The sequence below is a fragment of the Lacerta agilis genome, chromosome 2, assembly GCF_009819535.1.
Source record: "Lacerta agilis isolate rLacAgi1 chromosome 2, rLacAgi1.pri, whole genome shotgun sequence".
In the NCBI taxonomy this organism is placed as follows: domain Eukaryota; kingdom Metazoa; phylum Chordata; class Lepidosauria; order Squamata; family Lacertidae; genus Lacerta; species Lacerta agilis.
The window spans coordinates 119,335,098-119,356,746 of record NC_046313.1 but is presented as its reverse complement, the minus strand read 5'-3'; the positions used below and the strand labels follow the sequence as shown (position 1 = coordinate 119,356,746).

At 47.1% G+C, this 21,649-nt stretch overlaps 1 protein-coding gene across 1 annotated transcript in view; it reads right to left on the bottom strand.

Moving 5' to 3' along the window:
* VPS52 (VPS52 subunit of GARP complex) overlaps positions 1-21,649 on the bottom strand; it is a 34,062-nt gene that overhangs the window by 3,734 nt on the left and 8,679 nt on the right. The window contains exons 6-17 of the mRNA XM_033141779.1: positions 21,224-21,399; positions 19,383-19,533; positions 17,506-17,606; positions 14,384-14,516; positions 12,644-12,701; positions 9,850-9,983; positions 7,861-8,016; positions 6,733-6,851; positions 5,125-5,248; positions 2,767-2,862; positions 2,282-2,389; positions 733-798 (exon numbers count right to left, since the gene is read on the bottom strand). Of these exons, the coding sequence (XP_032997670.1) occupies positions 733-798; positions 2,282-2,389; positions 2,767-2,862; positions 5,125-5,248; positions 6,733-6,851; positions 7,861-8,016; positions 9,850-9,983; positions 12,644-12,701; positions 14,384-14,516; positions 17,506-17,606; positions 19,383-19,533; positions 21,224-21,399 (1,422 nt within the window). The remainder of the gene's footprint in view (positions 1-732; positions 799-2,281; positions 2,390-2,766; positions 2,863-5,124; positions 5,249-6,732; positions 6,852-7,860; positions 8,017-9,849; positions 9,984-12,643; positions 12,702-14,383; positions 14,517-17,505; positions 17,607-19,382; positions 19,534-21,223; positions 21,400-21,649) is intronic.

Here is a 21,649-nt window from a genome sequence, read left to right as displayed (position 1 = left end):
GAGAGAGAGAGAGGAGGAAGGATGGAAGACACCCCTGGAGGAGCCGCCCTTCGTTCGCTGGACTCCGTCTCCCAGAAGCCCTGGCAAGCGAAGCTGTGCAACCCAGGGGGTGACGGGAGGCGGAGTCCGTGAACCTCTGGAGGGACCCGGATCACAACCGGCTCTATCCCTGGAGAGCCCCACTGGCATTTCTGGGAAACTCAAGTGCCCTCCGAGGCCTACAGGCGTCTCGGGGAACCAGCTCCCCCTATGGCCACCCCATTCATGTACTTCCAGCGCCGTTTTAAAGGGTTTCCCCTAGTTTTTAGCAGCGGGACCTCAAGTTTGTCTTTGAAGAAGAAGAGTTTGGATTTGATATCCCGCTTGATCACTACCCGAAGGAGTCTCAAAGCGGCTAACATTCTCCTTTCGCTTCCTCCCCCACAACAAACACTCTGTGAGGTGAGTGGGGCTGAGAGACTTCAGAGAAGTGTGACTAGCCCAAGGTCACCCAGCAGCTGCATGTGGAGGAGAGGAGACACAAACTCCTATTGATGCAGCCCAGAATTGCATTGGCTTTTTTAGGAAACTGCGGCCTGGCTCCACAGCTGACGCCGGCAGCACAGGACCTTCCTGGAGCCTGCCTTGAACTTGTCTCCCACCCACCACCCACAGCACCCAGGAGAGGGGGCGACATGTGTGCAACTGCGCCCTCCTTGGGTGCAGCTCCCTCCGCCCACCCTGTTTGCTTACCTGCGTCCGAGCATTCAGGAGCTGCTGGAATCCCTCAACCTCCTTGCTCTCCTCCACCGCTCGCTCCTGGGAAGGTGGGAAGAGGGGCGTCACAGAGTGGGGCAGGGGGAAAGGGGCCTTTGACAGCCCTGCTCCCTCCCCTCGCGGGCAGAGCCGGGCCTTCCTCTCCGCCAGGGCAGACCTCTGCCCCACACTATCTGCTTCTGCTTTCCCCTGGGGCGGGTGCACCAGGAGAGCAAACTGGCATACTGTATTTTTCGCTCCATAAGACACATTTTTTCCCTCCTAAAAATTAAGGGGAAATATCTGTGCGTCTTATGGAGCGAATGGTGGTCCCTGGAGCCGAATTGCCCAGGGGCCAAAAGCAGATAGTGCTTTTTATTTTACAAAGAGAAAAAGGGGTGTTGAAAGGACCCCGCTCAGCAGCTGATCAGCAAGAGATTGGGAGAGAGATAAGAGTCCCGGCTCCCTTTCAGTCCCACCCTCCATTGTTGAATTTGCTACAGAGGGAGGTTGTTTGTTTCCCCAGCGACATGGGACTGGCTGATTAGATTATCTGTCTGGAAACTGTAGAAAAGGCTCCCTTTCCTTCAGAAGCTGCAGAAATGTGAGTTGAACCCCATTAAAAATGGGGCTTTTTCTCTTTGCTTTTCCCCCTTTGGAAAAGGAGCTTTGCTTTTCTCCCTTTGCAAAAAAGCTGCAAAACTTTTAGCTGATCCTCCAAAAAAACAGGGCTTTTCCCTTTGCAAAAAAAGCTGCAAAACTTTTAGCTGATCCTCAGAAAAACAGGGCTTTTCCCTTTGCAAAAAAAAGCTGCAAAACAGGGCTTTTAGAGGAGGAAAACCAGAAAAAATAGATTTTTTTTCTTGTTTCCTCCTCTAAAAACGAGATGCGCCCTATGGAGTGAAAAATACGGTATTTCACCTTTGCCATGCTAACGTTTAGTTTGCTTCTATTCCACTCAATGCTCATAGATCTCACAACATAAAATCATAATGTAGAAAACACAAAATGCGTAATAATTTATCTGCAAGCCACGTCGAATCCCTGTCAGGGGAAAATGGTGGGGTATAAATAAATTATAATTATAATTATAAATATCAACCCAACAATCCCCCTTTGGAGTGAGGTCATTATAAAAAAGAACGCCAGGGCAGTTCATATGTATGCATAGCGTGTGTCTTTTGCGTTCTATGCTGCAAACCGCACTGCGGTCTCTGGATAAAGGGCAGTGAATAAATTTAATAAATCATAATCGTCACATTTAGCTGGTTCCTGCACTGCAGGGGGTTGGACTAGATGGTCGCTGGGGGTTCCTTTCCAACCCTGAGATTCTGTGGATCTATGTTCTCAAGCTCTCTTGGTTTCAACAGCCTAATTCAGGAAAGGGGGGGGGGGAAGGAACCAAGGGTTCTCGTCATCCAACCGCCGGGAGCAAGGAAATGAAACCCTGGCTGCCCGGCTACCAGAGACCCACTAGTGGTGGATGATCTCGGCCTCCAGCCCCCCCAAGTGCAGGGGGCTCAGGACCCCAGCTCCCACTACTCACCATGAGGACGCCCAGCATCATGTCGTAGTTGTTGATGAGGAAGATGAGCTGCTCTTTGCGCGAGGAAAACTCGGCCGCCACCCGCAGGACGAAATTCTCCACCTCCGTCTGGAAGAGGGAGAAAGAGAGAGAGGAAGAGAGGGGGGTGGGTGCTTAAAATGGTTCCCGCTCCCAAAAAAGAAGCAACAGCATCACAGAGTGGGGTGGGGGTGGGGGCCTGGCCCTCTGAAGGCCCCCCATTTTCCAGGGAGCCATAAACCACATACGCCAACAGGGACACCTGTTTACATGCTGCTGCCTGAGTTTTAGTTTTTCCTCTTCCCTCCCTGTACCTTTTCCCTTGCATGCTGTTGCTGTTTTTCTTCTTTTTTGGGACTTGAGAGCCTACGTGTCTCGTTTCGACTGTACCCAAGTCCCTTTCTGGGAGAGTGGGGTGCAAATGCTCTAAAAGGAGGCAATAATGCCTAAATTAGACCCCACCTTACCTGTAGCTGCCCCAGCAGAGTCAGCGTCCGGTCGTGGGGGAACGTCTGGTTGATGCTGACGATAGCCGAAGAGAACTCTGCATACCTCCGGGTGATCTGGGGGTGGAGGGAGAGGGTTAGGAGCTGAGCATGGTTGGGGGGGAATGTGCACCCCAGAGCAGCTCTGTCGGGCTCTTCCCTCAACTCCCACCCAAAGCTGGATGCCTTTTCCATCAGGCAGTTGCAGGAAAGGGAGAGAGAGAGGATCAGGGACGCCAACTGGAATAGAATATTGGGGGGGCGGGTTTTGCAGGTAAGTTGTGAGGAAGGGGCAATGGCAAGGCCCACCAACTTTGAGGGGGCTGCAAGTTGGCGTCTGAGCCTGCTTTCCCCCTCATCCCCTGTGAGGTTTGGAGCTTTTAGGGTTAACAAGCTCAAGAGGTGCGTACCGCCCACAGGGATGATGTCGCACATCCGGGTATCTGCAGTATACAGAAGCCTATGTGATATGTGACACAATTTTGTTTTTCTGTTCAATCTGGTTTCGGTTTTAAGACGGGCAAGATGTGTCCCGTAAGTCCGGGAAAGGATATCCGTGATTTATGCTTGTAAATAAAGCTTGCTTGCTTAAACAAGCCGGACTCTGTGGAATTTATTTGCTGGCAAGAAGGCACACACACCGCTGCGCAGAAGAAGTTTGCAAAACTCTGCAGAAGCACGGGAGAAGAAGGAACGCAGTAGAAGCGTTGCTGGACACTATTTTCCGAGCATTATTATTATTATTATTATTATTATTATTATTATTAAGAATGTCCGTGATTTATGCTTGTAAATAAATCTTGCTTGCTTCGAACAAGCTGGACTCTGTGGAATTTATTTGCTGGCAAGCACACAACGCTGCGCAGAAGAAGTTTGCAAAACTCTGCAGAAGCACAGGAGAAGGTACGCAGTAGAAGCGTTGCTGGACACCATCTCCCAAGTGCTACACCATTTTGAGGCTTTTCCAGTTAAAAAACCCATTTTTCCTTTCGTGTCATGTATACCATCCCCTTCACCTGAAGATCTCAGGGCAGCTCGCAGCATAAAAACACAATGTCAGGAATGTGCCACCCCCGGGACAGAGCACAGCGGAAGCGTCGGTCTCAGAAATTGAGCTAAGCAAGCAAGTTGCCGACTCTGCAGATGAGAGCTGGCTGTCAGAGTCTGGAAAGGGCAGCCCAGCCCTGCTCCTTCCCAGGGAATATGCTGTTAGCTCTGAAGGAGAGGGAGAGTTGGATGGTGGCCAGAGCACTGCCAGGCAGCCAGGCAGCAGATAAGCCAGAGTCCGAGACTTTGTCTTCTGGGAGCGGGGAGGAGACAGACCAGCTGGTCAATCCCTGTACTAGGAGACGGGAGAAGCTCAGAGAGCAACAGAAGGGAAAAGGAAGAAAAGCCAGATTTTGGCATTCTTCCTGTTGGGGGAAGGAGGATGATTCAGAATGATCAACTGTCATTAATGGGAGCAGGCGGAAAGCTGTGCTCTGGGTGTGTTTTTCTTGTAAATAAACGTAGCCCATTTTTTGCTCCATAGGGTGCACCGGACCATAGGGCGCACCTCGTTTTTAGAGGTGGAAACAAGAAAAAAAAATATTTTTCTGGTTTTCCTCCTCATGAAAACCCTGTTTTTTTGAGGATCAGCTAAAGGTTTTGCAGCTTTTTTTGCAAAGGGAAAAGCCCTGGTTTTTTTGAGGATCAGCTAAAAGTTTTGCAGCTTTTTTGCAAAGAGAAAAGCCCTGGTTTTTTTGAGGATCAGCTAAAGGTTTTGCAGCTTATTTTGCAAAGGGAAAAACCCTGTTTTTTTGAGGATCAGCTAAAAGTTTTGCAGCTTTTTTTGCAAAGGGGGAAAAGCAAAGAGGAAAAGCCCCGTTTTTGTGGGGTTCAACTCACATTTCTGCAGCTTCTAAAGGAAAGGGAGCCCTTTCTACAGTTTCCAGACGGATAATCTAATCAGGCAGTCCCATGTCGCTGGGGAAACAAACAACCTCCCTCTGCAGCACCATTCAACAATGGAGGGGGGGCTGAAAGGGAGCCGGGACTCTTATCTCTCTCAGCTCCAGGGAGCACCATTCACTCCATAAGACGCACAGATATTTCCCCTTACTTTTTAGGAGGAAAAAGGTGCATCTTATGGAGCGAAAAATACGGTGCATAAAACTGACGGAGAGTCATTACTCCTTACCAGGCAGCTGGCCTGCCAGAGATGGACATACACAAGATGTAAAATACACACTAAAAGCAAGCACAAGCACAAACCAAAGCCTGTCCTATATCCCTCCCTGAACTCTTCCCGGTTCCCTTGGAAGGGTTTCGAATGGCATGGCGCCCCCTCCCCAGACTTACATAATGGGGCCGGGTGTCGAGGAAGCCCAGCTTCTGGGGGTCGGTGTTCTGGATGCTCTGAATGTTCAGCTCCAGGATGTGCTCAAAGCGAGGCCACAGCCTCTCCAGGAGGGTGTCCCAATACCTGCAGGTCCGGGTGGGGAGAGCGGGCGGACAGGATTCCTTGCTTAATATTTATATTTCATAGAATCACAGAATCACAGAGTTGGAAGAGACCCCAAGGGCCATCCAGTCCAACCCCCTGCCAAGCAGGAAACACCATCAAAGCATTCCCGACAGATGGCTGTCAAGCCTCCGCTTCAAGACCTCCAAAGAAGGAGACTCCACCACACTCCTTGGCAGCAAATTCCACTGTCGAACAGCTCTTACTGTCAGGAAGGTCTTCCTAATGTTTAGGTGGAATCTTCTTTCTTGTAGTTTGAATCCATTGCCCCGTGTCCGCTTCTCTGGAGCAGCAGAAAACAACCTTTCTCCCTCCTCTAGATGACATCCTTTGATATATTTGAACATGGCTATCATATCCCCCCTTAACCTTCTCTTCTCCAGGCTAAACATACCCAGCTCCCTAAGCCGTTCCTCATAAGGCATCGTTTCCAGGCCTTGGACCATTTTGGTTGCCCTCCTCTGGACACCTTCCAGCTTGTCAGTATCCTTCTTGAACTGGGGTGCCCAGAACTGGACACAGTATTCCAGGTGAGGTCTGACCAGAGCGGAATACAGTGGTACTATTACTTCCCTTGATCTAGATGCTATACTATTGATGCAGCCCATAATTGCATTGGCTTTTTTAGCTGCTGCATCACACTGTTGACTCATGTCAAGTTTATGGTCTACCAAGACTCCTAGATCCTTTTCACATGTACTGCTCTCAAGCCAGGTGAAAAGAAGAAGAAGAAGAAGAAGAAGAAGAAGAAGAAGAAGAAGAAGAAGAAGAAGAAGAGTTTGGATTTGATATCCCGCTTTATCACTACCCGCAGGAGTCTCAAAGCGGCTAACATTCTCCTTTCCCTTCCTCCCCCACAACAAACCCTCTGTGAGGTGAGTGGGGCTGAGAGACTTCAGAGAAGTGTGACTAGCCCAAGGTCACCCAGCAGCTGCATGTGGAGGAGCGGAGATGCGAACCCGGTTCCCCAGATAACGAGTCTACCGCTCTTAACCACTACACCACACTGGCTCTCAAGGATCTAGGAGTCTTGGTAGACCATAACCTTGACATGAGTCTACAGTGTGATGCAGCAGCACCCCTCCCCTGACACCCCATATGTCCCCCACAAGCTCCCCCGCGGTCCCAGGGTCCTGCAACGGGAACTGGTTGGACCGCAAGGCACAAATCCTGCCCCACTGGTGGGGGGTCTTATTGGCTTATTGGACGGAGATATCCCGAGATTCAGCACTCCCCTCAAAGCCGGAGACCGGAAGTGTCCGGCTGGCCAGGGGGAACATTGGCCTGTTGGGAGACAAGTTGAGCAGGAGGGGATGGAGAAGAAAGAGGCGCTCGGGCAGAGGTGGGGCAGCCATCTGCCATGGATCTTTTGAGCTGAGATCCCTGAACTGTAGGGGGTTGGACTGGATGACACCCCCCCCGGGGGGGACCCCTTCCCCACTCACTTGTCGATGGCGGGGACGTTTCGCTTGGCCATGATGGCTTTGAAGCGGAGGACAATGTGGATGCTGAGAAAGACGGCAATGCTGTCGTAGCAGTCGCTGACGTAAGCGTCCATGTGCTTCTGCCGTTGTTGGTTTTTTTTTTGGGGGGGGAGAGAAGGGGAGACAGGCCCAAAGGGCGAGCCCACAATTTAGTCATTTGTTTCAACAAATTATACGCCGCTTGATGGCCTGTTTGTGTGTGCGCGCTTTTTAAAAAACCCACTTTAAAGCGGTTCACAAAAAAAGATTAAACGGTGAAATGGTTAGAAATAAAATGAAATAGAGAACAGTTGAGAAACGAAAACAGGTTACAATTCGCATCCAGTTGCTAAGCATCTGTGCCGGGTTGTCTAAACACGCATTTTTATTTTTTTCAGTAATTTTGAACAACCCTTAAAATGAACAACATGGAATAAAAATGAAAAATGAGAAAGTCAAAATATGAAAGGCATACTATAAGAATAAGCAAATCTATTAAGGTCGTATCTTGATTGTCGAATGCCTTCCGGCTCGAACGTTTTGGCTCCTGGACGCCGCAACCCCGGAAGTGAGTGTTCTGGTTTGCGAATGTTTTTTGGAAGCTGAACGTCCGACGCAACTTCCAATTGGAGTTTCCTGCAGCCAATCGGAAACTGTGCTTTGGTTTTTGAATGTTTTGGAAGTCTAACAGACTTCCGGAATGGATTCTGTTCGACTTCCGAGGTACAAGTGTATATGGATATTATTATTTTCATTATCCAAGTCCATATATATTTATTTTTAATCTGCTATAGTTTGTATAAATGGGTTCCACATGCTGCTACACTCCATGCAAAGTGTATGTACACTTTAATAATAATATTATTATTACTGATATCCCGCCCATCTGGCTGGGTTCCTCCAGCCACTCTTTGCGCGGACAAACCCAAATGTTTTCAGTCAGCACCGAAAAGCGTGCAGGGAAGTCGCCCGCCGTGTATCAAGAGGCAGGGAGTTCCAAAGTCACGCTCCTTGGAAGTGTACGCTTCGGGGAGGAAGGAAAAGGGAACGTGAAAAGGAAGGTGTCCCTTTCCTAGCAGCCTCCCCACCCACCTCGGCACCCCTACTCACGAGGAACATGGTGAGCGTCTTCCCCATGACGGCGTTGAAGAGGTCCAGAGCAGGGGTCCCCGTCACCAGGAAGAAGTCGCAGAGGAAGAGGTACTCGCGGCAGCTGTTGTCCAGGAGGGCAAAGTGCTGGCTGCGGAAGAGGGACTCAAAGGGGTACTGAGGGGGGGCGGGAAGAGAAGGGGGTCAGGATCAGGACCGGAAGAGCAGCAGGCAGACCTTCTCTGCACCCGAAGGGGGAAACGCCTGGCACCCCAATCTATTCCTTCTCCAAGAAGAGAGCTAGATCAGGCCAGTGGCCTCTTCTCACAAGGGACAAATGAACCTGGGAATCAGGGTAGATTTGATTTAAATCAAACTGATTTAAATCACTAGTCAGTAAGACTCAGGGTGGATTTAAATTTTTAAAAATCGATTTTTAAAAATTTAAATCGGATTCTTTAAAAAATTTAAATCCACCCTGAGCCTTACTGACTAGTGATTTAAATCGTGATTTAAATCAGTTTGATTTAAATCAAATCCACCCTGCTGGGAATACAGATAGACTGCCTCTGGGCTGGAGGCTCCATAAGAACTCAAGGAGAGCCCAATGCCGGATATGGCCTGTCCTCAACCGATGTCCCCAAAAGGGAAGAAGCCCACAAAAGGGACATTGCAGGGTTGGGGAAAGGCGACGCGATCGGCGTCTGTAAAATCCTGCCCAGTTTGGAGGAGAGCGGAGAGAGGAAGCTTTTTCTCCCTCTCGCCTAACGCTAGAACTGGTGGAATCGGGACCGAATGAAAGGAAGTAACCAGTGGAACTCCCTCCCACTGGAGGCAGGGACTGTGGGATGTGTCGGTCAAGTCCAACAATCCAAGAAGGACCAACTCTTCATCTCTGTGTCAGTTTTGTTTGGACCGTTGAACAGTTAAGCTGCTGCTGCTGATGGATGCTATGATGGGGTTGTTAAGACTCACTAATATGTAAACATATAGTTTATTTTGTAAGCTAAGTATGAATCTGAAAGTAAACTAGTTTCTTTTATCATCACACAGATGTATTGTTTTTAAGAGGGATAAAAGGGATTCGCAATTAAGAAAGACTCTAACGACTCAGCAAGCCGTTTTGCTGCTGTGCAGATCTCAGTAAGGAAACGTTTGACTCTGCAACTAAACTAAAATATATTATAAACGTTCCTACAGGGACAGCCACATTTATGTTGTGAAATGTCCTGAGATCTATGGATAAAGGGCAGTATACAAATAATTTGTTAATTATAATGATTGCGATTAATGATGATGATGATGATAAGCCTCAAAAGTGGTGAAATTAGAAGGTGAAATTATGAAACATGGGAGGATATATAATTTGGAAATGAGATTGATAAAATAATGAGAATGGTGTAGAGGGGAAAATCTAAATGTGTGGAAATGAGTTTAAAGTGTGGAATATAGATGTAAGATATAAGGAAGGCATAACATGAAAGAAGGGAAGTCCATGGATTTAAAATTTAAATGTTTTTGTGTGATATAATTTTTATTTTATTCTCATTTGTAAAGTTACTGTAACAATCTTTTGGTTTGTATTTAGATAAAATCAATAAAAAATTATCTATGGGGGGAAAAAGCGGTGCCAACAGCTGCTCCAAGAATCCCTAATATTTAGACGCATTTCGCAGGGCCCAGTCCCCAAAGGGGGAGACTCACCTTTATAAAAGGCACATGAGACCTAGCACAACTGAGCAAAAATCACACAGAATCTCTATTGAAGGGGTTGGACTAGATGACCGTTGGGGGTCCCATTCCTACTCCACGATTCTGAACAGTTTACATAATAAGAGGAGAAATACACCAAATAGTTGGAAAAATCCCCCCGAAACCAAACAAGCCCTTAAAAAAAGAAAAGAAGTAAAAGAAGTTCCACAAAACGACAACGGCAAAGGGAAAGAAAGCAAATGGACCCACACCTGAGAGCCAGAAAGGAAGGGGGTTAAAAGAGGGGTGGGGACTCACCCGGACGTCGCTCTTCTGGGCAGAGTGGGGGACGATGATGGGGCCCTCCAGCTCGGCCCCCCCAATGACGTTGCCCCGGTTCCCCAGCGTGAAAATGGTGTTGCGGTTCCGGAGGGGCGGCTTGGAGAAGAAGCGTGGAGGCGGAGGAGGAGAGTCAAGGGAGAAACGTGCCCAGGGAGACGGACCCCCCACCCAGACCTTGTGGGCACCCCCCCCCAAAAGGAGCACGGGAACGGGGCCTTCTCGGTGGTGGCTCCCCACTTGCGGAAATCTCTCCCTTGGAGGCTCACCTGGTGCCATCACTACATCTCCTAGGACGACCTAGTCAGATGGGAGGTGTATATAATTAATTTACAGGGGTCAGAGACAACTACCTGTCATTTAGAAAATACCTGAAGGCAGCCCTGTTTAGGGAAGTTTTTAATTTGTGACTTTGTATTGTATTTTAACGTTTGTTGGAGGCCGCCCAGAGTGGCCGGGGAGACCCAGCCAGATGGGCGGGGTATAAATAATAAATTATTATTATTATTATTATTATTATTATTAAGAAGAAGAAAATGAGTTTGGATTTGATATCCCGCTTTATCACTACCCGAAGGAGTCTCAAAGCGGCTCACATTCTCCTTTCCCTTCCTCCCCCCACAACAAACACTCTGTGAGGTGAGTGGGGCTGAGAGACTTCAGAGAAGGGTGACTAGTTGCCCAAGGTCACCCAGCAGCTGCATGTGGAGGAGTGGAGACGCGAACCCGGTTCACCAGATTACGAGTCTACCGCTCTTAACCACTACACCACACTGGCTCTTCATTATTATTATTATTATTATTATTATTATTATTATTATTATTATTATTATTTCATTCCTAGCCAGGCCTTTGGCTGCCAATGATGGCCTTTGGGAGCAGGTGGGCTGTTTCAAATGCAGTCCCTCCCCAGTTTTTGTGTTTGTTTTTAATATTTTTATTAAAGATTTTCTTGATTTGCAAAGGTAGTGCAATGTCTCTCTCGTATTTTTCCGTAAAACATTTCTACAAATCAGTTTTTGTTGTGGAGACATTAGGAAGAAAAGGGGGAGAGAGGTGGGTGGGGTGGGGGGATAGGTGGGGTGGGGTGACGATGTTTCTATTATACTTAATATGTCTTAATATGGGTTTGGTGTCAGCGTTGTTTGTGCAGGTTCTCTGTTTGCTCCATTGGCGGTGAGAGAGGTCGGGGTTGGCGTGGTTATCCTTGGTTTCCTGTGTGAGTGGGCCCACCCGTTTTTGGGTTTATTTTTTTGAGAGTTTCGTTTTTGTTTGTTACCATGTTGTGTATTTTTACACAAATATATTTTCAAATAATAAACAAAGATTAACACACATTTGTCAGATATAATCTTTACATTATAATCTAAACTCCACCGAGTTTTCAGACTTCCTTCCTTCTCTACTTTAGTTTTCTTAAGTTTCATCATTGATCTGTTGTTGTTCAGTTGTTCAGTCGTGTCCGACTCTTCGTGACCCCATGGACCAGAGCACGCCAGGCACGCCTATCCTTCACTGCCTCCCGCAGTTTGGCCAAACTCATGTTAGTAGCTTCGAGAACACTGTCCAACCATCTCATCCTCTGTCGTCCCCTTCTCCTTGTGCCCTCCATCTTTCCCAACATCAGGGTCTTTTCCAGGGAGTCTTCTCTTCCCTTATGAGGTGGCCAAAGTATTGGAGCCTCAACTTCAGGATCTGTCCTTCTAGTGAGCACTCAGGGCCGATTTCCTTGAGAATGGATAGGTTTGATCTTCTTGCAGTCCATGGGACTCTCAAGAGTCTCCTCCAGCACCATAATTCAAAAGCATCAATTCTTCGGCGATCAGCCTTCTTGATGGTCCAGCTCTCACTTCCGTACATTACTACTGGGAAAACCATAGCTTGAACTATACGGACCTTTGTCGGCAAGGTGATGTCTTTGCTTTTTAAGATGCTGTCTAGGTTTGTCATTGCTTTTCTCCCAAGAAGCAGGTGTCTTCTAATTTCGTGACTGCTGTCACCATCTGCAGTGATCATGGAACCCAAGAAAGTGAAATCTCTCACTGCCTCCATTTCTTCCCCTTCTATTTGCCAGGAGGTGATGGGACCAGTGGCCATGATCTTAGTTTTTTTCATGTTGAGCTTCAGACCATATTGATCTGCTTTCCCTTAAATCCCGTGTACTGTATACCTCACCATAATACCATTATCTATGATCATTCTTTCTGATAGATTGCAAGTACTTCACCACACCTGTTAGTGATTTACAAATTTTAACAGTCTTCTAAATATTTCAAAAATTTACTCCATTCAACTTGGAGCTGTTGGTCTCTCTGGTTTCTTATCCTCGCAGTCAACCTCGCTAATTCTGAATATTCTAATAGCTTCTTTCTCCAATCTGCTACCGTTGGTAAGTCCTTCGATTTCCAATTCTGTGCCAGTAGAATTCTAGCCGCTGTGGTGGCATAAAAAGGCCCAATCCAGTTTTAATGTGTGCGTGTGTGGCTTTTTCTGAGTTGCAATGGCATAAAAAAAAGTGACTGATGAATTTAATAGAGGATACTGAGAGTTATGCTCAGGATCCAAGCCCTTTACAAGAGGGAAATGTTTAAGGCAGTTCTCAAAGTTCCCGTTTGTAAGCCAGCCCAACTGGAGGGGGACACCAAGGGTCATCTATTCCAACCCCGCTATCGGGGGCCAGGCTGGGAAAGGGCCAGAGCTGATCCTGCCTTTCTGCCCCTTCAGTGCGAGTGTCGTCACCGTCCCCATCCCCGTCCCCCCGGAAAAAGGATATCCTTCTTTGCCGTGTCCTCTACCCCCATGAGGTCGTCCTTCTCGGCCACTTCTTCGTACTGCAGGCAGGGAGAAAGAGAGAGAGAAAGAGAGAGAGAAGGCGTTTGAGGGAATGGTAGGAATGGACGGACGGCTGTCACCCGAAATTAACACAGAATGCTTTTGATGATACCGGCATAATCTTGTAATCTCGCCAGCTCATATATTAATTGCGGCTCGGTGGGAATACTGAAACAATGGGGGAAATGATGTGTAATTTGAGATTTCCATGAGGACTAGCACCTCCAAGGTGATTTGGCATAGAATCATAGAATAACTAGAGTTGGAAGAGACCCCAAGGGCCATCCAGTCCAACCCCCTGCCAAGCAGGAAACACCATCAAAGCATTCCTGACGGACGGCTGTCAAGCCTCCGCTTAAAGACCTCCAAAGAGGGAGACACCACCACACTCCTTGGCAGCAAATCCCACTGCCGAACAGCTCTTACTGTCAGGAAGTTCTTCCTAATGTTTAGGTGGAATCTTCTTTCTTGTAGTTTGAATCCATTGCCCCCGTGTCCGCTTCTCTGGAGCAGTGTGAAACAACCTTTCTCCCTCCTCTATATGACATCCTTTTATATATTTGAACATGGCTATCATATCCCCCCTTAACCTTCTCTTCTCCAGGCTAAACATACCCAGCTCCCTAAGCCATTCCTCATAAGGCATCGTTTCCAGGCCTTTGACCATTTTGGTTGCCCTCCTCTGGACACGTTCCAGCTTGTCAGTATCCTTCTTGAACTGTGGTGCCCAGAACTGGACACAGTATTCCAGGTGATGTCTGACCAGAGCAGAATATAGTGGTACTATTACCTCCCTTGATCTAGACTCTATACTCCTATTGATGCAGCCCAGAATTGCATTGGCTTTTTTAGCTGCTGCATCACACTGTTGACTCATGTCAAGTTGATGGTCTACCAAGACTCCTAGATCCTTTTCACATGCACTGCTCTCAAGCCAGGTGTCACCCATCCTGTATTTGTGCCTTTCATTTTTTTGGCCCAAGTGTAGTACTTTGCATTTCTCCATGTTAAAATTCATCTTGTTTGCTCTGGCCCAGTTCTCTAATCGGTTAAGGTCATTTTGAAGTGTGATCCTGTCCTCTGGGGTATTAGCCACCCCTCCCAATTTGGCGTCATCTGCAAACTTGATCAGGATGCCCTCAAGCCCATCATCCAAGTCATTGATGAAGATGACTTTACGGCATGCCCGTTTTCCAGATAAGCCTCATCACAAGCCTGGCAAACATGGAACCAGACCCGATCGTCAGGTAACACTGATATTATCTCTTTTTGTGAACGCCACATTTATTCTCGCTTTTTCCTTGGACTTTGTTATTGTAGCCCTTGGGCAACCGTACTTAAAATCATGGAATTGCAGAGTGGGAGACGGGATCCCCAAGGCTCAGCTAGCACAACACACATTTCACAGTTTATTTATCTGACATTTGATTTTCCTCTGTTTACGATCACTGCTCTTAAGAAGGTTCGTGGAATCTTTACCTAAACGTTTTTTAATATGATTTGGCGTTCCTTTGTGACAAAAGCAGAGCGGATAGCTCCGTCGGCAGAGCGTGAGGCTCTTAATCTCCGGGTCGTGGGTTTGAGCCCCACAAAGATTCCCACATTGCAGGGGGTTGGACTAGATGACCCTCGGGGTCCCTTCCTACTCTTCGATGGTGCGAGTCGCCAAAAGGAAAGTCACCTGCACTTTCATGAGGCGGCTACTGTAGGACTTGAAGTAGCTGAGGTAGATTTTGCTCATGGTCTCAACATACTCGTCCCGGACCTCTTTGGCCACTGAGCGCTCGTGGCCCAGCAGGAACTGGTAGAAGAACCTGCAGAGAGAAGGGAGGAAGAGAGAGAGAGAGAGAAAGAGAGAGAGAGATGGGGAGGGGACTTGGTGAGTGGGGAGACTTCGCTTCCAGACCTGGCCCCGAGCAAGTTAAATACAAAGAAGATACCCCTGTGTTGCAAACTACAAGCAGGATATGAAAAAAGGCAAAACGTGGACCAAATAATGTAGGGCAAAATGTTTCTTATAATGTCAAATAAAATGCAGCGAAATTTCTTTATAATGTCAAATAATATGCAGCGAAGACAGCATTCCGGATGAGTGCACTGTTTCGGTGTAATCTTCTTCAGTTCATAAGTTAATATACATACTCCTTACATACGGCTATGACCAAAACTCCACGTAAGGAGCATGTATATGCTATTAAGATTAAGATTGCCGGAAAAAATATCAACAACCTCAGATATGCTGATGATACTACCTTGATGGCAGAAAGTGAGGAGGAATTAAAGAACCTTTTAATGAGGGTGAAAGAGGAGAGCGCAAAATATGGTCTGAAGCTCAACATCAAAAAAACTAAGATCATGGCCACTGGTCCCATCACCTCCTGGCAGACAGAAGGGGAAGAAATGGAGGCAGTGAGAGATTTCACTTTCTTGGGCTCCATGATCACTGCAGATGGTGACAGCAGTCACGAAATTAGAAGACGCCTGCTTCTTGGGAGAAAAGCAATGACAAACCTAGACAGCATCTTAAAAAGCAGAGACATCACCTTGCCGACAAAGATCCGTATAGTTAAAGCTATGGTTTTCCCAGTAGTAATGTATGGAAGTGAGAGCTGGACCATCAAGAAGGCTGATCGCCGAAGAATTGATGCTTTTGAATTCTGGTGCTGGAGGAGACTCTTGAGAGTCCCATGGACTGCAAGAAGATCAAACCTATCCATTCTCAAAGAAATCAGCCCTGAGTACTCACTAGAAGGACAGATCCTGAAGTTGAGGCTCCAGTACTTTGGCCACCTCATGAGAAGAGAAGACTCCCTGGAAAAGACCCTGATGTTGGGAAAGATGGAGGGCACAAGGAGAAGGGGACGACAGAGGATGAGATGGTTGGACAGTGTTCTCGAAGCTACTAACATGAGTTTGGCCAAACTGCGGGAGGCAGTGAAGGATAGGGGTGCCTGGCGTGCTCTGGTCCATGGGGTCACGAAGAGGCGGACACGACTGAACGACTGAACAACAACAACAACAATATTAACTTATGAACTGAAGAAGATTACACCGAAACAGTGCACTCATCCGGAATGCTGTCTTCGCTGCATATTATTTGACATTATAAAGGAACATTTTGCCCTACTTCATTTGGTCCACCACGCGTTGCCTTTTTCCATATCCTGGCCCTGAGCAAGGCATGCTGGGAAATTCGGGAGCCAGGATGATGCCAGAGGAATTCGCACACCAGTCTCCCGCCGAGAGCTGACCCAGAGCCTGCGCTTGCCATCCAAGGCCCTTCTCTGTGTATCCCCCGCTCCCCATGAGGTCCAGAGCGGGGCCTTTTCTGTGGTGGCACCATCATTGCGTGTCTCTAGGCGCCAGACAAAAACGTTCCCAGGTCTTGGGGCATTGAACAATCTAGGTTGGGGGGACTATTACTGTGCTGATCTTATTATTATGCTGTGTAAAATAAACAACAACAACAGAGGTCAAAGAGATAAACAACTACCTGACATTTAGAAAATACCTGTTTAGGGAAGTTTTTAATCTGTGATATTTTAATGTATTTTAATATTTGTTGGAAGCTGCCCAGAGTGGCTGGGGAGACCCAGCCAGATGGGCGGGGTACAAATAAATTATTATTATTATTATTATTATTATTATTATTAACAACAACAACATCCCAACCATCTGATTGGGTTGCCCCAGACACTCTGGGTAGCTTCCAACAAATTTTTAAAAAGCATAATAAGACACCAGACATTAAAAAAATTCTCTATACTGGGCTGCCTTCAGATGTTTTCTAAAAGCGACGCTCTTAATGTTGCACGCTGCCCTGCGATCTTTGGAGAAAGGGCGCTATGCAAATGGAATAAATAAGAAAATAAAACAAGCGGTCGTAATGCAGGGCACATCAACACAGGGGCCCAGCAAGGTAAATTGGTACCCAGGGGCAAAAAAAAATTGTCCGTCCCGCCCGAGGTATGGGAAGGTAAATTGGTACCCGGTGCGGAAAATGTCTTGTCAACCCCCCCCCCATTGATTCCCCCCACCTGCAAAAATGGTTTTACGTTATTTCATATTTTCTTACAAAGGAATAATAACAAGTTATAATAATAATAAACTTTTATTTATATCCCGCCCTCCCCGGCCGAAGTCGGGCTCAGGGTGGCTAACATCAGGTACGTAACATTGGTATAAAATCAAACAATCATTAAATTACCTCCTAAAAACATCTCAAAATCAAATTAAAGTCTAATTAGATGGCTTTCCACAGGGTTAGGGCTGGGAACAGTAAGTGGTCCACTGAACTGAAATTTCAGCCTTCACGACATAGGAAAACAGCCAAGTGAACAGCTATTTTGGTGGAGGAGGATATTAACCGATATGCATGAAATTTCATATATAGCTATATAATCCCTAATATAGTATGATAAGACCTTCAGAGCAGGCATTTTAAATAATAATAATAATAATAATAATAATAATAATAATAATACAATTCCCCCCCCCCAAAATTGTTCCTTGATAATTTGTCACCCCCTCCATTATGGAAACCGGGGCAGACCACCACCACCCCCTGCCCCCCTTGCTACACCCCTGCACCAACACACAGACATGCGCCTGCCTGTTGTTTCCGATCAGGTGCTTGGGCTGAGCAAGGGCTGCTGGGAGTTGCAGTCCACAGCAGGTGGCCAGAAAAAGGAAACTAAGCAGGGGATCCTGGGAGGGACTCCGAGGCTGCTCTCCTATTGGCCCAGCCAGCAGCAGGGAATGCTGGGAGACGCTCCCTCCTGAAGGGGCGCAGCGTTTTCCTACCTGTACTTGAGCAGGGCATTCTGGGGGATCTGGTAGTTGGTCATGGGCTTGCGGAAGGAGTAGATCTTCTGTAGGATGAATTCCCGGATCTTGGCCACCGCCTGGCAGGAGAGGGAGAGAGGGGGGCAGGTCAGGGAAGATGACGGGGGGGGGCTTGCGTCCTGAAGAGCCCCCGTAACTCAGCCTTTTTTCCAGAGCAACGCAGAGCTAGGAGGGAGCAGATCCCCATCCAAAAATGGCCCTCCAAAATCACTCCGGAATTCACAAATCTCTGCACTGGCTGCCAAATAGTTTCTGGGTCCAATTCATAGGGCAGTTTTTGACCCATAAAGCCTTAGAAAGCTCAGAACTGCGAGGATGGAGCGACCCAGACCCTGAGGTCAATCACGAAGGGCAGGGTAGAAAGTTACCGTATTTTCCGCTCCATAAGACGCACTTTTTTCCTCCCAAAAAGTAAGGGGAAATATCTGTGCGTCTTATGGAGCGAATGGTGGTCCCTGGAGCTGAATTGCCCAGGGGCCAAAAGAGGATCATGCTTTTTATTTTACAAAGAGAAAAGGGGGTGTTGAAAGGACCCCGCTCAGCAGCTGATCAGCAAGAGATCGGGAGAGAGATAAGAGTCCCGGCTCCCTTTCAGCCCCGCCCTCCATTGTTGAATGTGCTGCAGAGGGAGGTTGTTTGTTTCCGCAGTGACATGGGACTGGCTGATTAGATTATCTGTCTGGAAACTGTAGGAAAGGCTCCCTTTCCTTTAGAAGCTGCAGAAATGTGAGTTGAACCCCATAAAAATGGGGCTTTTCCTCTTTGCTTTTCCCCCTTTGCAAAAAAGCTGCAAAAATTTAGCTGATCCTCAAAAAAACCAGGGCTTTTCCCTTTGCAAAAAAAGCTGCAAAACTTTTAGCTGATCCTCAAAAAACCAGGGCTTTTAGAGGAGGAAAACCAGAAAAATATTTTTTTCTTGTTTCCACCTCTAAAAACGAGGTGCGCCCTATGGAGCGAAAAATACGGTAATAGCTAATAACAACAGAGGTTTTAGCCGGAGGGAGACACATGGGCATAGAATAGTAATAAAAACAGGGACTTGGCCTCGTATGATAAGCAAACGAAGACTTTAGGAAGGATAAAGGAAACTGTTCCCCTCGTGACAACGCTTCTTTAAAAAAGACATTCATACAATGTCCCACTTTGGTAATTTTTTGGGAGAGGGTGACAGAAATGATTACCGGTAGCTGGATGGAAAAATGTTATGTTTGCAGAGGAAAAAATCCTTTTGAATTATATCCCCATCTAGCTAAGGGACGGCATGGATGGACTCTCCGTGCCCTTTCAGCATAAAAAAAGACTGGCATTGATGAACCGGAAGAACAAAAATCCATCCTTCAACCAATAATAATAATAATAATAATAATAATAATAATAATAATAATAATAATTTATTTATACCCCGCCCATCTGGCTGGGTGGCTTCCAACAGAATATTAAAATGCAATAATCTATTAAACATTAAAAACTTCCCTAAACAGGGCTGCCTTTAGGTGTTTTCTGTATGTCAGGTAGTTGTTTATTCCCTTGACTTCTGACGGGAGGGCGTTCCACAGGGCGGGCGCCACTACCGAGAAGGCCCTCTGCCTGGTTCCCTGTAGCTTTGCTTCGCGCAGTGAGGGAACCGCCAGAAGGCCCTCGGCGCTGGATCTCAGTGTCCGGGCTGAATGATGGGGGTGGAGACGCTCCTTCAGGTATCCTGGACTAAGGCCGTTTAGGGCTTTCAAGGTCAGCGCCAACACTTTGAATTGCGCTTGGAAACGTACTGGGAGCCAATGGATAGAAGATACCGGCGAGGGGCCAACCCCGGATGGGGGGTGATCTGGGGGGCTCACCTTGGCTTTCAGCTTGTCCAGGATGTCGGTCACGTCCGTACAGGCCATGGTCTCACGGAAAGCCTGCTCCTTGACGGCGTTGATCTTGTTGTTCAGCTCGTGAAGCTGCTCCAGGAAGGCCTGCTCCGTCACGGGCGACTCCAGGATGGTGCTGGGAAGGCAAGGTAGGGGCAGAGTCACACCCTCGCCCCTAGGACTTCCCCTTTCCCCACCCCCCACCCCCTAAAATTGAAAACAGAGTCAAAAAGAGATTGAAACTCAAGTGGCAGGGAGTCAAAAAGAGATTGAAACTCAAGTGGCAGGGAGTCAAAAAGAGATTGAAACTCAAGTGGCAGGGAGTCAAAAAGAGATTGAAACTCAAGTGGCAGGGAGTCAAAAAGAGATTGAAACTCAAGTGGCAGGGAGTCAAAAAGAGATTGAAACTCAAGTGGCAGGGAGTCAAAAAGAGATTGAAACTCAAGTGGCAGGGAGTCAAAAAGAGATTGAAACTCAAGTGGCAGGGAGTCAAAAAGAGATTGAAACTCAAGTGGCAGGGAGTCAAAAAGAGATTGAAACTCAAGTGGCAGGGAGTCAAAAAGAGATTGAAACTCAAGTGGCAGGGAGTCAAAAAGAGATTGAAACTCAAGTGGCAGGGAGTTCCAGAGTGCATAGTTGCTGAATTGAGACTCTTCTCAGTCTCTTTATCAGCGTATTATTGGTATAAACGCTCTTACTCATGTAGACAAAGCAAATAGGCAGCTTGCCTTGACGCCATTATACCGGAAGTCCCGAAATGAGATTACCCTGAAAGTAGCTAAATACTGTGTAGCAGCCATAAAGCTCAGAGAACAAGCGGTGTTATCGCTATGAATAGGAGCCTAAATGGCAATTTTAAGGCCATATTTTAATGCCCCAATTCCAATCTATATATTCTAAATGCCGCTGTATACGTATATATAAGTGTATGGTTTTTGTTGTGCAAATTTTAATGTATTATCTTTGTATTATTGATTTAGTACCGTATTTTTCGCTCCATAAGACGCACTTTTTCCCTCCTAAAAAGTAAGGGGAAATATCTGTGCGTCTTATGGAGCAAATGGTGGTCCCTGGAGCTGAATTGCCCAGGGGCCAAAAGAGGATCATGCTTTTTATTTTACAAAGAGAAAAAGGGGTGTTGAAAGGACCCCGCTCAGCAGCTGATCAGCAAGAGATCGGGAGAGAGATAAGAGTCCCGGCTCCCTTTCAGCCCCGCCCTCCTTTGTTGAGTGTGCTGCAGAGGGAGGTTGTTTGTTTCCCCAGCGACATGGGACTGGCTGACTAGATTTATCTGTCTGGAAACTGTAGAAAAGGCTCCCTTTCCTTTAGAAGCTGCAGAAATGTGAGTTGAACCCCATAAAAATGGGGCTTTTCCTCTTTGCTTTTCCCCCTTTGCAAAAAAAAAAAAACCTGCAAAACTTTTAGCTGATCCTCAAAAAAACAGGGTTTTTCCCTTTGCAAAAAAAGCTGCAAAACCTTTAGCTGATCCAAAACAACAACAACAACACAGGGCTTTTAGAGGAGGAAAACCAGAAAAATATTTTTTTTTCTTGTTTCCTCCTGTAAAAACGAGGTGCGCCCTATGGTCCGGTGCGCCCTATGGAATGAAAAATATGGTAAGTTGGTCTGTGGCCGTAAAAATAAGTTCATTCATTCATTCATTCATAGTTGCTGGCTGAAAGACTGACTAGCAGTGAATATTGCTTGGATCTGAACTTATCCGCTCTTCAGTCTTTGTTTCCGAGGGATACATTTCCGTCACGCGCTTTTCCCGCCCTCCACCTGCGCCCCCGTGCATTGGAAGGGGGGGCGTGCACGGCCCTGACCTGATCATGATGTTGGGCACCACCAGTTCGTCCACCAGCTGGGAGAGGCGTCCCCGGACGGCCTGGCGGTTGCGCAGCCGGACGTTCATGGCCACCGACTGCTCCTGCAGGGTCTGGATCTCACAGCTGATGCTGCTCAGGTCCGACTGGAAGGAGCTGAGCATGACTTCCATGCGCTGCAACATGCGGGGGGGGGGGAGAGGAAGGAAAGGCGGGGTCGTTCTTTAAGTTCCTGGGCTCTATAATTTCTTACAACTTAAATTGGTCAAGCAACATCAATAGTATTATTAAAAAGGTCCACCAGAGGCTGTATTTCCTGCGTCAACTTGGGAAATTTAAATTGTCCCAGGAAGTGTTGATCCAATTCTACAGAGGCATCATTGAAACTGTTCTCTGTACTGATAACAAGTCTTGGAAATGTAAAGA